The 16,062-nt window shown below is 30.0% G+C and overlaps 1 protein-coding gene across 2 annotated transcripts in view; it reads right to left on the reverse strand.

Moving 5' to 3' along the window:
- Window positions 1–16,062, reverse strand: part of LOC108688921 (solute carrier family 12 member 7) — a 92,843-nt gene that overhangs the window by 13,143 nt on the left and 63,638 nt on the right. For both annotated transcript variants that reach the window (XM_018195472.1, XM_018195473.1), the window contains one exon: window positions 241–335. In XM_018195472.1, coding sequence (XP_018050961.1) covers window positions 241–335 — 95 coding nt within the window. The remainder of the gene's footprint in view (window positions 1–240; window positions 336–16,062) is intronic.

Genomic DNA, 16,062 nt, shown 5'->3' on the forward strand with positions numbered 1-16,062 from the left:
AAAGACGACGTAGACATTAAAACGTATACATTAAGTTAATGAATCGAGGTGTACGTTCTTTCTTTCGATAAAATGAAAAATTTTTCTTTTTTTATCAAGATATGCATTGATTTTTCAGTAGATATAAATTAAATAAATACGAGAGGTTGATTTTTCAATAGAAATAAATTAAATTAAATTAAATTAATTTAAAGACCTCATAAAATAAGATCTGAATTGTCAAATTTTTCTTGTACTCACACTGTAGAGATACAGATTGGTCTCATATCCTGACTTCTTCTCGGAATTGGTGCTGACAATGGGATCGCCATCTCCGCCTGCGCCACCTCCATCGCCTGAAAGCAAGAAAAGAAAGTAATTAATTATTCTGTCTTTTATTTTGAGTTTTAAAGTTCTCTCTAAAAGGAAATTATATTAACTACCAGAAAAATACACATTGATATATCCATTATTAATGGCATATTAAGGATTCTCAAGAAAATTAGTGTTTCTTGCAAAAAATTGTATATATAGAATTTAATCAATTTAATAATTAAGTTTCATCTTTATAATTTGCTATATTTTCTTTTAACTTCAATTTCTCGTTTATTCTTATGTTTAACGAATAATTGAAATACTGTTAATAAATGTATTTACAATGATTCATACTATTACTCGCGTTAAATATTACATAATTAACTCTCTGGAATTGGCGATGGATCTATTAGACTCAATTATAAATCTCTTTATCAAACAATTCAATTTCTTTTATTTGCATCTGCAAATTTGGATTGTTCTTATCGAAATATACTTACAATTAGTATTAATTCTTATTATACATGTTATCTTGGTTTTTTGAAATTAATTAATATATTTTATTTAACTGCATACTTAATTAATTACTGCATAATTAATTAATACTTTTAATTAACTGCATAAAACAATTGAATAAGTCTTATACATTCAGCATCAATAATTATGTTATAGATTTTGGCATCAGTTCCAAAAGATTAATAAACGTATAATATTTAGACAATTTTGACAAAGATTTACATCGTAAGATATGTATATCATCGCGCGAAAATCTGCAATGACAATTGAATCAATAAGAGCAACGTTTATCAGATACTTAAACTCTTTTAAGGTACTTTGAGAAAGTCATAATGTTTACAACTGCCTGTTAGATGATCAATATGACACCACAACTATTTTTATGATCGTTAAGTATTAATTATCAAGTCATTATATGTTCGCGAAAATACATATACAGATTAGATATAGTCGCAACATAAATCTTTGTTGCTTTCCGACAAACAAAAAGAGTCAAAACTGGAAACAGTGATAAGACTGAATAAATATTTAAGTATAAAAAAAATCAAATAAAACATTTTATAAAAATTATTTTTTCATAATAATAATCAGCGACCAAGATAACTTTCAAAAATATACAATAAGTTGAGTGAAAATAATCATATAGATATAAAAAATTTGCTTTCCATGTTGCATCTGTTATTTTGAATTTCTAACATTTGATTTTAATAATCAGTAATCCAAGAAACAAGTAAATATTAAAAATTTGTCCAGTAAAAAACAATGTGTCCTAGAAAGATTAAAGAGTTTTCAATATTTAAAAAACAAATTATATTTTCACGTATAAATTCGCTCTCTTACATTACTCGGCCATATTTTATTTTTCTACATTTGCGCTTTCTCTCCACGTATTTCATACGCGAAAAGAAAACCGAAGACTGGCGAAGATCTAACGACATTGAAATACCGTTAAAGAGCTAACTCCCACTGTAGCATTTCGCGATACAAATGGCAACGTTCCAACTGGCACGTACGATCGTTAATCGACCTGACAGAATTTTTATCAACGCGAATTCAGAATCGGTCTCGTGAGGAGAGCTCAAACCTCTTGACCCATTCGTCTCTTTCAGCGAATCTCGACTCCCTCTTGGTATTCCATCAAGATGTTCATTCCAACCAGCATCCAGTACGGAGAAACCGCAATACTCGAATACAGAATTTGCCGTGCTTGATTGATTAATTATTTCCCGGAAGAGTCAATTCTCTCTTTAAAAAGACGCGCGTCTACAAAGTATGCGAATTATAAGCTATAAAATCGAAAATATTAATTTTTCAAGTAAGAACAATACACTTTTTTAATAATATTGAATATACATCCTTGACCATAAATATAAAGCATTTAATTTCTAAAAAACAATAATAAAGACAAAAAAACTAGCAAGATATTAAAATTGTAATAAAAAATTGTAATTAAAATATTAAAACTGTAATAAAAAATTGTAATTAAAATATTAAAACTGTAATAAAACTGTAAATAAAAGTAAATAAATATTATTATTTTTTAATAAAATTGCTTTTAATTTATTATATTTTTCACATTTACGTCAATTTGTGAGGATATATATATTCATTCCCAACGATAAATTAGCAAAATATTGCAAACTATATTTAACTGGATATTGAATATCAAATTAGTAAAATAACATTTCTCTAATAAAGATACATGGATAAATATTATTGCCTCGTAAATTTATTTTACATATTTCAGGAAAATTGAGGTAACTGTTAAAATTACAATATTTAACTAGAAATATCATTAGTAAATAATTAGAAATATCATATGTTTATTATTCTAAAGGACTAAAAGAATAAATTACTATGAAAATGAAGAAAGTGATGAAAAGTCAAATATTTTTTCAGTAAAAAAAATAAATATTGGAAAATCAAAAAAGTTCAGATTCTTATGTTTTATAAAAAAAAAATAATATTAATTTAAAAATAAAAACAGTCAATAATGATCATTTAATACTTCTAATGTTAACCAAGTAATTTTTCTAATATGGAAATCTAGACATGATGATTGTAACGATGAAATTAAGAGAGTGCGCGAGAAGGAAGAATGGAACAACAGCGATTATGCAACCATTCTTACATCGCGTCGACGAGAAGGCGAGTACTTATGCTATGCTCCTTACTTAGTAGTCATGAGAGAAGGTTCCTCTTATCCCTGTCTGCTTGAAACATTCCAGTGTGACATATCAGAGCCACAAATTTCGCTCTTAATCTACTTGCGAAACGGATAACGCTGCCAGTAAAACGTTACGCGATAGACATTACGCGAGGAACATAAACAAGACAATAGCTCTTGGCCGATGTATTCATAGTCGTACTCATAGTCGGCAGTTTCCCCGTTCCGCGAATTAAATGCTAAATTTGTGAGATATGACGTTCGACATTTTTATATAATTATACCGCGTGACGTCGGAAATATATATATAAATATATTTATAGCGCAGATATCTGCTTAATGGCTGGAAAATTGAGTTAGCTGACTGTAATCTTATCTATATCTTATCTATATCGAAACGCATCATCTTGCTCTATAAGAGCAAAGAAATTGAATCTTCAGTTAGATATTAGATAAAGCGATATTAATTTTCGTTAATAAAGTTGCATAAAATTGACGATCTTCAATCGTATATTTTATTATAACAAGTTTATTATAATATAGATAACAAAAAATTGTCATCATTAATTCCCCCGTATATCTATTGGACCCCCTCAATTATATCTTTTATAATGTGTTACATCTACTTTGCATTATTGTTATTGAAATAAATTTAATATTTACACACATTCTTTTTTATATTATAATTATATATTTATATTTGGTTATATTGGTTCCGTGAGATTAATTAATTTCTTTTAGTCAACATGCAAATGTTGTTAAATATCAAAGGTGCAATAATAACAATTCCTTGAGTTAACCTTTCGACTCTCAAACGAGGCAACCGTTCACCTTAAAAATGATATTTTTAGAATAATTCTGTTATAAGATTTTAATAATTTTTGTTTGAAATAAATAAATGCATAATATATACAATTTTCAAAAAGATATGTCTTATTTACTTACGGCGAATTATTCATTCCTCTTTCTTAGGAATATTATTTTATAATTACTTTCAAGAAATAATTTTCATTTACAACTAGAAAAATTAATATAAATTTTTAATAACATTTACATTATTTACAGAATTGTGCAATAATAAGAATTGTACAAGAATTAAAATACGAGAATAAATATAGACAATAATTGTTTCATTATTATAATTATAATTTCAAAGTTATTCAACATATATTAATATAAATAAAAATAAATGATATTGTATCATATTTTTTATACAAAAAAGTTTTTTAGAGTCAACCACTTGGAAACTTATGCTGAGAAATTAGCATTTAGTCGAAAGGATAAATAATATTTTGTTATTTTTAACTTCCATATGTATTCAAATGTAAACACATCCTTCTGTAGTTTCAAAGTAAATAACGTCCAGCGTGTATTAACATACACGCACTTAATAAATGCAAACTGACTCTTCACATTTTAGTGTAAACTAAATTTGTCAAATTTAATAGTTTCTACAGTTTCTACAGTTTTAAAAGTTACAGTTTTAAAAGTTTCTACAGTTCAATTGTTTAACTCCATTGTTTTAATTAAATTAATGACATATGAATAGGTACAGCGGTGACCTATAGACATATTAAAAACTCGAATTGGATATAATCTGACATTTTTTTTTTTACTTTGGCACTTCTAAAGAAAACACCCGTGAAAGCCTCAAAAATATCATAATCTGACATTATGAATTTAACAGAGTAAATTAAATGGATTTCACAGAGCCATTTAATTTACTCTATTAAATTTATATGTCCCAGTGTATCCCGCAGTATCTGTGTTACAGATTTTGACGTCAGTTTCAGAGGGAGGTTAAGCGGATATTAGTAGAACTTGATCAAAAGAAAATGATTGAATACTATTTATTAACGTCCATTAACATGAATATTCGTCTTTTGACATTTAGCAATAGCTTTATCGGTGAATAAATTCTACTATTAGGAAAGTATTATTCCATCCACGGTCTGAATCATCGCATCTTATCCCACGCGATTTTCACTGATTTTATCGGCGGTGTAACGTAACGGAAAAATGTAGAAATGGCAGAGAGACGAGCAGAGTAGGACTATGCGAAGTAGGTCGATGGTTTCGCGTGCAATGCCAAGGCTTCTCTGTGTATATGTCAGGAGAAATAAATATAGTCAAAGATAGCAAAGAGAAAGAGAGAAAGAGAGAGAAGCGCAGAGAACTCAAATAATATAATACAGGCGGCTGACGTATCCGAAGGGAAAAGCCGAGAGCCGTGTGTCTCGATTATTGTGGGATGCTTCTTGGCTGATGTCTTTAACTTGGCTGTTAACTTAGTTATATCACTTTGATCTCCTTATCCCTCGAGTCGGTTTCTTCCCTTCTCGCATCACCCCCTTTCTCGATGCTATCTTGTAACATGCCCGAAACCGCAGTTTTGTTCGTAAATTCCACGACGATTTTGAGGACAAACTTCGTCAGAGTGTTTGGAGTGATTCAGCAGTCTCTGGTGGAATCCATTCCCGTGAGAGCGACTACGATGTGATCGAGAGATAGATTTCGACGCGTGTGCATCGAAAGAAAAATTTATGGTATTTATGACTAAAATTATATGTTACTATTTTATGATTATTGCTATAGAGTTAATATATGTATAATTCTATCAGCAAATAAAAATATATATATGCAGTTAGCAAAAAATGACTGTATTATTACCAGGGCAGGCTGCGAAATAACGCGTTACTTTTAACTGTAGTTAAATTTTAACCCTTACAGCACAAAGTTGCAACAACACTGTTGCAACATTGCAGAGATTTTGCAGCGGTATTGCTGCTGTATGAGAATTAACTATTTTCATTATAAATGGTATAATATAATAAATGATATTTCATGCGCCACTCTATATATATAATATGTATATTTGTTGATAGAACTATAGTACATATAATTATTATTATTAACATTATAACAATACTAACCATAATTGTGGTAATATGTAATAATTAATCACAAATACCGAAAACTTTTCTTTCAGTGTACTATTCTGACAACAACATCACAAATATCGAAAACTTTTCTTTCAGTGTACTATTCTGACAAAGTATATTCAGCGAGAAAAATATAATTCAGGAGAAAAGGTGATATTTTGCCGAACTATGTAATATTTTACTTTTCCATCTAATATATCTTTAACATTTCCTTTAGTTTCCTTCCCTTCTCATATATCGTGTTTGAGTGAACAGGTGTACTAGAATCACATCTTCATTATTTAAATAGAATATTGGAAATATTGTGTACTTATATAGCTATTCAAATGTCGATATTAATATCGCATGATATGTTAAGAGCTCAATATTATACATATATTATTCAATATGTGTATAACAGAATCGAATCTCAATATTTCATTTTAAGTTAATACTGAAAAAGTAACGTTTCTATGCAAATATATTTATGTACGCAACACTGTGTTTACGTAAAAAAATAAAGAAAGAAAATAACATCGGCTTCGCAATATATATATATATATATATATATACATATAATTACGTACCTATATAATACTTCAAATTGCATTATTTCCGCTTTTGCTGTTCTTTAACCTATTCAAAGAGTTTTCTATTCGCATGGGAGTACAATACAATATTTTTGTCAGCGAAAGAGACATTGTAAAATTCTCTGTGAGGGAGCTGCATTAATTTTTAATTTCTATGAGTAGTCTGTATGAAAAAAATTCGTTTGTTTAATAAAAAAAAAAAAAGAAAGTTCGGTTGGTACTTCTATAAAAGGATTTTCCGCTACACAATCAAAGTAAAAGGATGGAATGAACAAGCGATAGAAAAGAGAGAAAGAGAGAGAAAGAAACGATAGAAATGTCACTTTTCTGTGAGCAAAAACGAGATAAGGAAAAATATATCGCAAATAAATACACGTGTCCTCGAACTATATTTCTTTGACGAATACTGCAACGCCATGAGAGAAAAACGTAAAGATATGATATCGCTGTCACGAAAAATAGAGTTCTCTTTCGGGAATATTTCCTGACGATCTTATATAGAATCCTTCGCCCTCCCCCACGTAAAAGCTTGAACGTTTCTAACACAGAGAAATAGATCCTCGATAAAGAACAAATCACCGCATAAAATGTTTACTCAGTTTTCTATATATTTCGAAATTATATATTAATTCCAATTAATTGGCAGAAATAAAGGCATCCATCAAAATTAAATAACGAATATTGTCGTTATCGGTACTGCCACGCAGATTTATATTTACTGCATTCAAATATTTCACGATCATTCAACATGATTTCTAGATTTACTCTCTTGCACGTGTGCCGTACACATTCGAGTGTAATTATGATCGAGTGTCGTTTGCACGCCTCTAAGCGTCCTGCTCGACACATATAGATTCACATGTAGCATGGGTGTGAAGCTAATTGGCGGACAAAACGCCCGGTATTATTCCAGAATCGATCCCGATATATAATCGACGACAGAGTAAGAATTATACGACTCCATAATGCTTCATGACGCGGTCGTAAGCGAGTTGGTCTCTCTCGGTTAGGTAATGATAATCGTAATATTTCATTGATGGGCTGTAACCGGCAGACTGTGCGAACAAATGACGACCGTAAGACCATAAACGACTTCTAATGATCCTTGTCAATATCAGGTTGCTTCGTTGACATCCTATCACAATGATTTATAGGTCCCGTAAATTGCTTTGATAAAATTTCTTTTACAGCAAAAAATTTATAAAAGTTCATAAAAGATCCTCCATGTATCTTCTTATTCTAGACTCGATGTTATATTCGTATCTTATTCCATTCATTTGATCCATATTCTTATCTGGATCAAATCTTAACATGTAATATTCGAATTTTATTTTTAATAAAGAATTTCTTTAAATTACAATAAATGAATCAATTAGTCTTTAAGAGAAAATCTTTAACTATCTTTTAGAGAGAATAGAGGTCTATTTTTTAAATTTTCTTGTCTCAAAATGTGACATTACAGTGGCTTTCCCATTTTAAAGATTGATAAGTCTCTTACAAAGTGATTATAAAATCTTTATGTACAGCTTTAAACTTTTTTATAACTTTATTGAGTCTACAAAGTCAATTTAATTGAAAACATTTTTTCTTTTTTATTATCACCTATGAAGTAATTTAATAAATGAAGTAATTTAATAAAAAAAATCAAAATGATGAATTCATATAATAGATAGAATAATAGATAGAATTTTAAAAAAATAATTTGAATACTGTTAAAATTCGGTTTTAGGGAGCTTTTAATTCCAAATTTATATTTTCCAAGTTTATTTGAAGTTCAGTAATGTTTAAAGTTCTTTACTACGTAAAGTATTACAGTTAGTACTAATTTTTAAATTGACTAATTTTCAACTTTTAAACTCTGATCATGAACTCAGCTGTGAGATTTAAATTGTTCTTTATGGAGGTTACTATCTTTTTTAAATTTGATATTTTCTGTCTACATTCAAACTCAGAGATACCAAGAATTTTCTATAACCGAGTTTTACGATAACCAGATTATTTTTTGAAATTTGATTTTTAGAATTCTAAGACCAAAATTGAATTTACAGTGACCTCGGAAACCTTTGGAAAGCAAGAACTTCCATAAGTTACTTTGTTAGAAAGCTTCGGTCCTTTGAGGATCGAAGCTTTCTAACAAATAGCGAATTCGGTTGGACACTCTCTAGTACACTAATTTAATCTGAGTCTAAAAGTGAAATGGAATTATTTTGAATTATAAAGTATATATTTTACTTAATAGTGCAATAAAATGCATTGAGGATTTTATGATTTAATCCGTATTTCTGTGTATATTAAACACACATTTTTACGTTAATTTATGTACAATTTCTTTAATATGCATCAATGCATATTATCAATGCGTACTGAATGCGTCCAATCGAATTTGCTAAAAAAGTAAGGTTAATAATTTCAAGATATATAAAAGATTTAAGATATGTAAAAGATTAGTGAACAAGTTTTTTGCAAATATTTAAATGAAACTTTGCAAAAAATTGCAACGACAGAACCTGGAAAATGATGAAATTTAAACATCTCAAAAATGAAGTAGCTCGTTGTCATGACAAAAGCGATATATTTAGCTGTGCAAGAAAGCCGCGTAAGGAACTGGAGCGAGACGCGAGCGTCGTGCCTGGAAAATACAAACTCTACTTTGTGCTTGCACGCGCGCCATTTGCCAAACGCTAGTAAATTTGGGACAATCTCGTGACAGGAATTAACGAGACTCGAACTTCCACGCTCGCCCACCAATGCTGATGAAATTTCGATACAATGATCCTCGCTTTCGTTCTCCTGATTACATTATACACTATCGTGTTTCCTATTACAGTCTCTCTATGTTCGTCTATAATTTATGTACGTGTGAGTATAATTGTGTGTCTATCAAATATCAAATCAATTTATCAATCTCTTAAATCTGTCGAATATTCTCTACTTAGGAAATGCTGCAATAACTTAGAATTTATATAATATTTGTGTCTATTATGAATTAAATAACTAAAAAATTTAATTAATTATCATTAATCATTTATGATTGTTTTACTAATTAAGAATTTCCTCAGTTTTAAGATTTTGAAATGCTTTTTAAAGAAGTACCTTATAAAAAAATAAAAACTAAAAATAAAAAAAAGTGAATAACCTTAATTTTATTTTCAACAATCAAGCTAGTAAAAAGATTATTAATTGACTCATGCCTATGTACAAATATTTTATTTCTAACTATAATAATAATAATAGCTCGATAAATGTTATCTTTTAAATATCAAATATTGTCAACATTTAAACGTCAAATATTCTCTGAAAATATTGCAAATATATGCAATTTATATCTCTAATATTTATTTCTACTATAAAGTAAAAAATTAAAGCTTCATTATCATTTAATTACCTATTTTTAATTCACCAATTAAATATTTTATAAAAGTACAAGTTTTTTCTAATGTAACTTTCCTGATTCAAAAGGATGCTTCATTAGCTTTGTGATTGAGCCTAGAATGATGCATTGCCACGAAAATCGAAACTGCAATTTACCCTTTGTGCATCTCAGCGAAAATTAATGGCGTGGATGCACTGACGATAATACCGGAGATGGTGTCTAGTGAAGACAGATCAGTTTACGTCGCCGGCGAGATAGCACTTCCCTGTAAAACAATACATGAAAACGCGCGTCTTTTACCTCGAAAAATACATGGTATCGATGTTATCGTATTTCCGTGAAAGAGCACGTAACAGCTTTATCTCTTTTCTTCTCTTACGGTTTCTTCTCTAACGCCATTCAGTGCAAAAGCGGAGCCTTTGCAAACAATTTCGCGTTCGCAATGCATTCGGAAGCCATTCTTATTGATGATATCTACGACATTTTAAGTATGACATTTTAAAAAGAACAAAATTCCTTCGTAATGCAATATTGTCGTACAAATTGTTTCCTCTGTAAAAATATTAATCGCAGTCTCTAAATGAGGTTTAATGGCAGTCCATTATTTGCAATTGAACTGACATGTAATTATGCACGCGTCGATGCGTAAGATCCCGTTCGGATCGCACTAGATACACTTCAATGACCAAAACGAGGATCTGGAAAATCAGACTAATGCATTAGCGGCATTAATTAAGAGCGATACGTGCCTTTCGTAATTTTTCTTCCACAGATGGCCTCTCGAAACTCGTAATCGACACAATTGTATTCCGTTAAATATTCCGAGAGCGCGATTCACCTTTCACCATTTATTCACTGTTTTTCACGAGCTTGAATAAAATAAAATTGTTATCTTCCTGAAATTTACTAGTTAAAATAAATTGAAGTAGCTGTGAGTATAATTTGTGATTTATATTTAGCGACTTGAAAAATGAGGAAAATATTCATAAGTCAAAAAATTCAAAGATTTAAAATTTAAGACATTGAAAACAAAGAATAAAGAACATTCATAAAGTCAGACTCAGGATATAATTTTATGAAAATAAAATATATCAAGCAATGCAATTTTTCTTGAATTCTTTATAATCGTCTCGATTCCCCAATGCGGAAAATTTCGTTTAATACAGTCGGCACGAATTCGATGGAATTACGAGCTCGTCTATCTACGTTTCGATTTCATAAATTCTATTTCCCGACGCTCGTAAATAAAGTTAAACAGGCGTGGGCGCATTTCGGCAAAGGTGGCAGCTGAATTGAATTTCATATTTCAAACTTATGGCAATTACCGCACGATATAGTATTTTATCGAGTGGGCGGCGGCTGGCGATTATTGGCCATCGATTTACGTTCCGGTGGCACGTGTGCCTTCAACCATACGTGCGACATTGCGTGCTTCGACACATATTGCGTACACTTTACCGTAAGATGAGTCGATTAAGAAGATTTACGTTATACATTGCTTCTTCAAGTCGATATATATTGCATAATGTGATCATCAATTATCATTTTATATATCGATAACGGTGTAATAAATTTTAACGAACCAACTTTTTGTTTTTAAATACGTAACAGGTGTTTTTATAATGTAAGGCTTTTCACATTAAAAGGATATGGTTTTTAAAAATTCCATTCTCCAATTTTTAAAAACTTTGCTATAAATTTCTTATGTAATAATATAAATTTGTAAGATATGTAATATATAAACATTTTAAATTTTGTTTACAATATGAAAATAAACGTGATGATAAAGCTTCTTTTAATGTTTATGTGCAATTCTAAATAATATAAAATTTATTGGTCATATTTAACTCTCTGCAAGTTGAACTTTGAAAGCAGTGTCAATATTTTAATTGGAAATTTTGGTAAAGAAATTTAAATGCTATAAAAAATAAATAAAATACTATAAAAATAAAAACTAAAATTAACTAAAATTAATTAAAATTTTTCACAAGTATGCAAGAATTTTTCCTGATTTTTATACAGTTCGGAACAATAAAAAAATCTCCATAAAAGCTCAAAGACTTAGATTAACGCAAGATGTAAAATTCTATATGGCGACGGAAGGTTGATGAATTAAGATAACATCTTTGTACTATATTTAAGCGAGCAACAAATTTTTTATTGATATTGGCTGAGAAATTTTTTCGATATTATTTATACTTATTTCGCAAGTAACAGATTCGAAACTTGCGAGCATTAGATCAGCAACAAATTCCTACATTTTTAAGTACAATTTCGTTGTTACATATTTTGCTCCGTTAACTTAATCTTCCTTTAGTATCATTTAAAGAAAAATTGACAGAGCAATAAATTTCTTTCTTTGGCAAGAATCGATTGAACAACACTTGATAAAAATAATAGTCAAGTTTTTAAAATAATTTAAATATTAATTATTATTAACCAAATTATTTATGTAAAATGTAAATGGATGATTATAACACCTTCTTCTCTAGTCTTCAGTCAATTTCCTTTCATTATTTCAAAAATACTAATGTTTCACTTTTCATCAACGCAGCGATTTGATTTAAATCTTTTTGATTAAAATATTTTTTATAATTTTTATTTTTGTTCCCTCAATTTTTAAAAATTTAGTAAAGATTAAAATTTTTATTCCGAAGCTTAATGACTTTGAACCCCATGCGAAAACCGTAGCTCTTAAGATTAAATTAGAGTTACATCTTACGAGTTCTCCGAAATTATCGAGGACAGCCGCGGATTATCCTTGGAAAGTTTGTCGGATCGAAAATAGCGGGCTAATAGAGAGAGAGAGAGAGAGAGAGAGAGAGAGAGAGAGAGAGAGAGATAAAATTCAACGAAATTTAAATAATCGGCAATTACGAACGAGCGGAGCGTGAATTTCGCACGGAAGCACAACCGCCCGCTTGAGCGCGCCGACGCTATGTCGACGTTAATTTCCCGATGCATGGCTGCACTGAGGTTGACGCCGCAGCATCCGATCTGACGCTGCAACGAGCGTCAATCGAGTAACTGTGTGTCAACAAGACCCTCTCTGGTAGCCGCTGGACATGTACACATGGGTGATCATTTATCTTGGCAAGAAACGCTCGTAAACCGCGGTTACTTTAATTTTCGCGAAACTTGGACTCGTGGAGCCAATTAGATCAATCACACTTTCAGAGACTCCAGATTCATTTGGAAATGGAATTTATCTCTTTCTCTCTCTTTCAAACAGCAGCTTCGGTTGAGGGGATTTTAATTCAATCATCTTGCCCCTCAACAGATTCAATTTAATTATTTTACATTATTTTATTACTTCAATTAGTCGTTTCTAAAGCATTTATATGTAAATGAAGAGCAAGAGAAAGAGAGAGAGAGAGAGAGAGAGAGAGAGAGAGAGAGAGAGAGATAATTGATCTACATAAACGACTTACAGAAATTTCTAAAAATTTCTCTTCATAGCAGGCAAAAGAGATAAAGCGTTCATTGCAGAATTCAATGATGCGTAACTGCGATGATTCGTCTCCTTTTTAACTCGGTCACGAGAGACATTTTTCGCTCAACGATGCAACGTTAAAAACACTCCGATGATCGTATTATGTGATCCGTATGTAAACCGATGCGTGTTTATGGAACAAGTCATAAGTAGAGATGGTTGTCGCATAAATTTCATCGCTCGGCAGATCAATCATGACTACATACATATAGGCGTGTCAATGGTTAGACGAACACGTAAATCATGGGAGATGCCCCGCAAAATGGTTTACGTCAATCCGTATTAGATAGTGTCTGATTTGCTTAATCGCGAACGGATAGAGTGAAGGCATCTTTTTAGAATATCGATCGCCTCGATCACTTATATGTGCTGCAGTACATTTTTACAGCGTATAAAATTGTAAATGTCGTTTATTTGTTACAACAATGACGCAATTCAAAAAACAAAACTTTTCACAGAATAAATTTGGATAGTTTAAATTATTTTAAAAATTTGTGATATTAATTTAAAATGCAATTTTGATATAGAACTGATAAAATAGAAATAAATATATATTATAAAATAACAAAGTTTTTTAAACATTGTTTCTAAAATCAACGTTTGTGCGATTCAATTTTTGCAACCATATGGCAAATATCAATTGTGATAAATTGAAGTCTCGGGTATCAAAATGCTCTTATTTGTCTTATCATAAGACAACATGAAATTCTAAAATTCTCGGAAATATATCGCCAAAACATCTCCGTACTATTTCGAATTTATCCGGAGTAACAATTTGTAATCTCTCAATAGAAAAGTTTCCAATCACTCGATTCTTAATACGTCACAGTAAAATATGTAACGGACAGAGAATCGAAGATAGAAATTGGAAGTCCTCGCTGCTCGTGTCTTTGATGACGAGATGTAAACAGATTCGTTTTTGATGGCCTCGTATTCTATTGTGTGCATTTCAACATTGCGCGGTTTGCGGTTTCCGTTTTTATTTAATCTCATTGTTTTGCCGCAAAAACGTACGTAACTTTCGGTTACAAATACAAATCGACGCGGAAGTAGACTATGAAATTGATATACAATCGAAAGACTGATATATAATCGAATTATTCACAGTCACAGCTATGTTTTAAAAAAATGATTACATCTTTTCATGCATGTACAAATAACAAAAAAGTTCACAACTATCAAAAGTATTTCCATATTTAGGAATTTATAATATCCAAGAAAATGATCGATAAACTGAGAAAATGAACTAGTAATAGAATAAATATTTAAACAGTGCCAATTAAAAACACTTACAGTAAATAAATATTTAATCAATAAAAAATGATACTTAAATCAAATTAATATTTCTTGTGTCACATATGCATACATATATATTTTTTATTTAGGAAATACATAATTAGTATTATTTAAATAAATGATTTATTAACATTTAGTACATTTTTTCAGTGTATTTTTCACTGTTAATCTATTCATTAAAATTAAATTATTATATTATATCATAAATTTATATTAATTTTATCATTTTACTTTAAATTATATTATAGTGTAAATTAAATATAAATATGTAAAAGAATAAATCATATTAAACTTGTTTTTTAATTGTTTTTTGTTCAACATTATTTTACTCTCTATCTCGATTCGTGTACACATTTGTGTAAAAATATAATAACGTCATAAATATAAAATACATTTTAATTTTAGAAGCTTTTTCTTGCAAAACTCCTAATCAATATTGACTTAAAACAGCTTCACGAAACGTAATATAACCGCTTTCATCTTCCGCGATTTTTATAAATCGTCTTTCAAGGTTCATGTGACATGAAAAATGAATCAATTTTTATAAATAGAATCTTGAAATTTGTTTTGGACTTAATAACCATAATGAAAAAAAACCAATAATAACAATTCAATGTATACTTTCTTTCAGCAAATCGTTGATCAAAACTTCAAAATTGAGATTAAGTCAAAAGCTTCGCGCCGCTTAGGTGTCGTTCGCGAAATGAACTCTGACCTTTGATTGCCGTCTCTGCCGAGCATTCGGAGCATTGCTTCACGTTCTACTGATCAAAGGACGCTGCTTCTCTCACTTGGTGCATTTGCATGCACACGTACATACATATGTCACGCGTGTATGCAGTGTGTTCCTCTGGCCCGACACAAAGTTGCTTCTTGGACTGTCATTTTCGCAACTTTCGCTTTGCTGAAAGAGAATCAACCCTTTGCTGATAAGGGCACTTTTTACAACTGTATTTAACAATCGTTCTTTATTTAACTCTGCGACTTTATAACAGTCGCGAGCGATCGGTTCCTATGACAAAATTTCCGAAATTTACGAAACTCTGTTCAGAGAAAGCAACGCAAATCTTTATGCGAACTTAAAGTTGCCAACTCACTAATTTATTATAATTATAAGATTAACGTTAATTTACGACTTAGAATATTGTCTTAATCGTGCAACTTAGGTTACAAAGTATTTTCCTCTCTACATCAAAATAAAAGAAGTTCACAATATAACTATAAGAAGTGATTATCAATATTCTGTATAACGAAATTGTAAAATTAAATATATTTCATATTTATAATTATATATTTACATAATGAATACGCGAATTGAGAAAGAGAGTAAATTAATTTGAGTGAAAAACAATTTAAAAATAAGTAATATTAAAAATAAGTAAATAAATAATTTAATATAATATAATTTATAA

Source organism: Atta colombica, unplaced genomic scaffold, assembly GCF_001594045.1.
Source record: "Atta colombica isolate Treedump-2 unplaced genomic scaffold, Acol1.0 scaffold248, whole genome shotgun sequence".
Taxonomy (NCBI): Eukaryota; Metazoa; Arthropoda; class Insecta; order Hymenoptera; family Formicidae; genus Atta; species Atta colombica.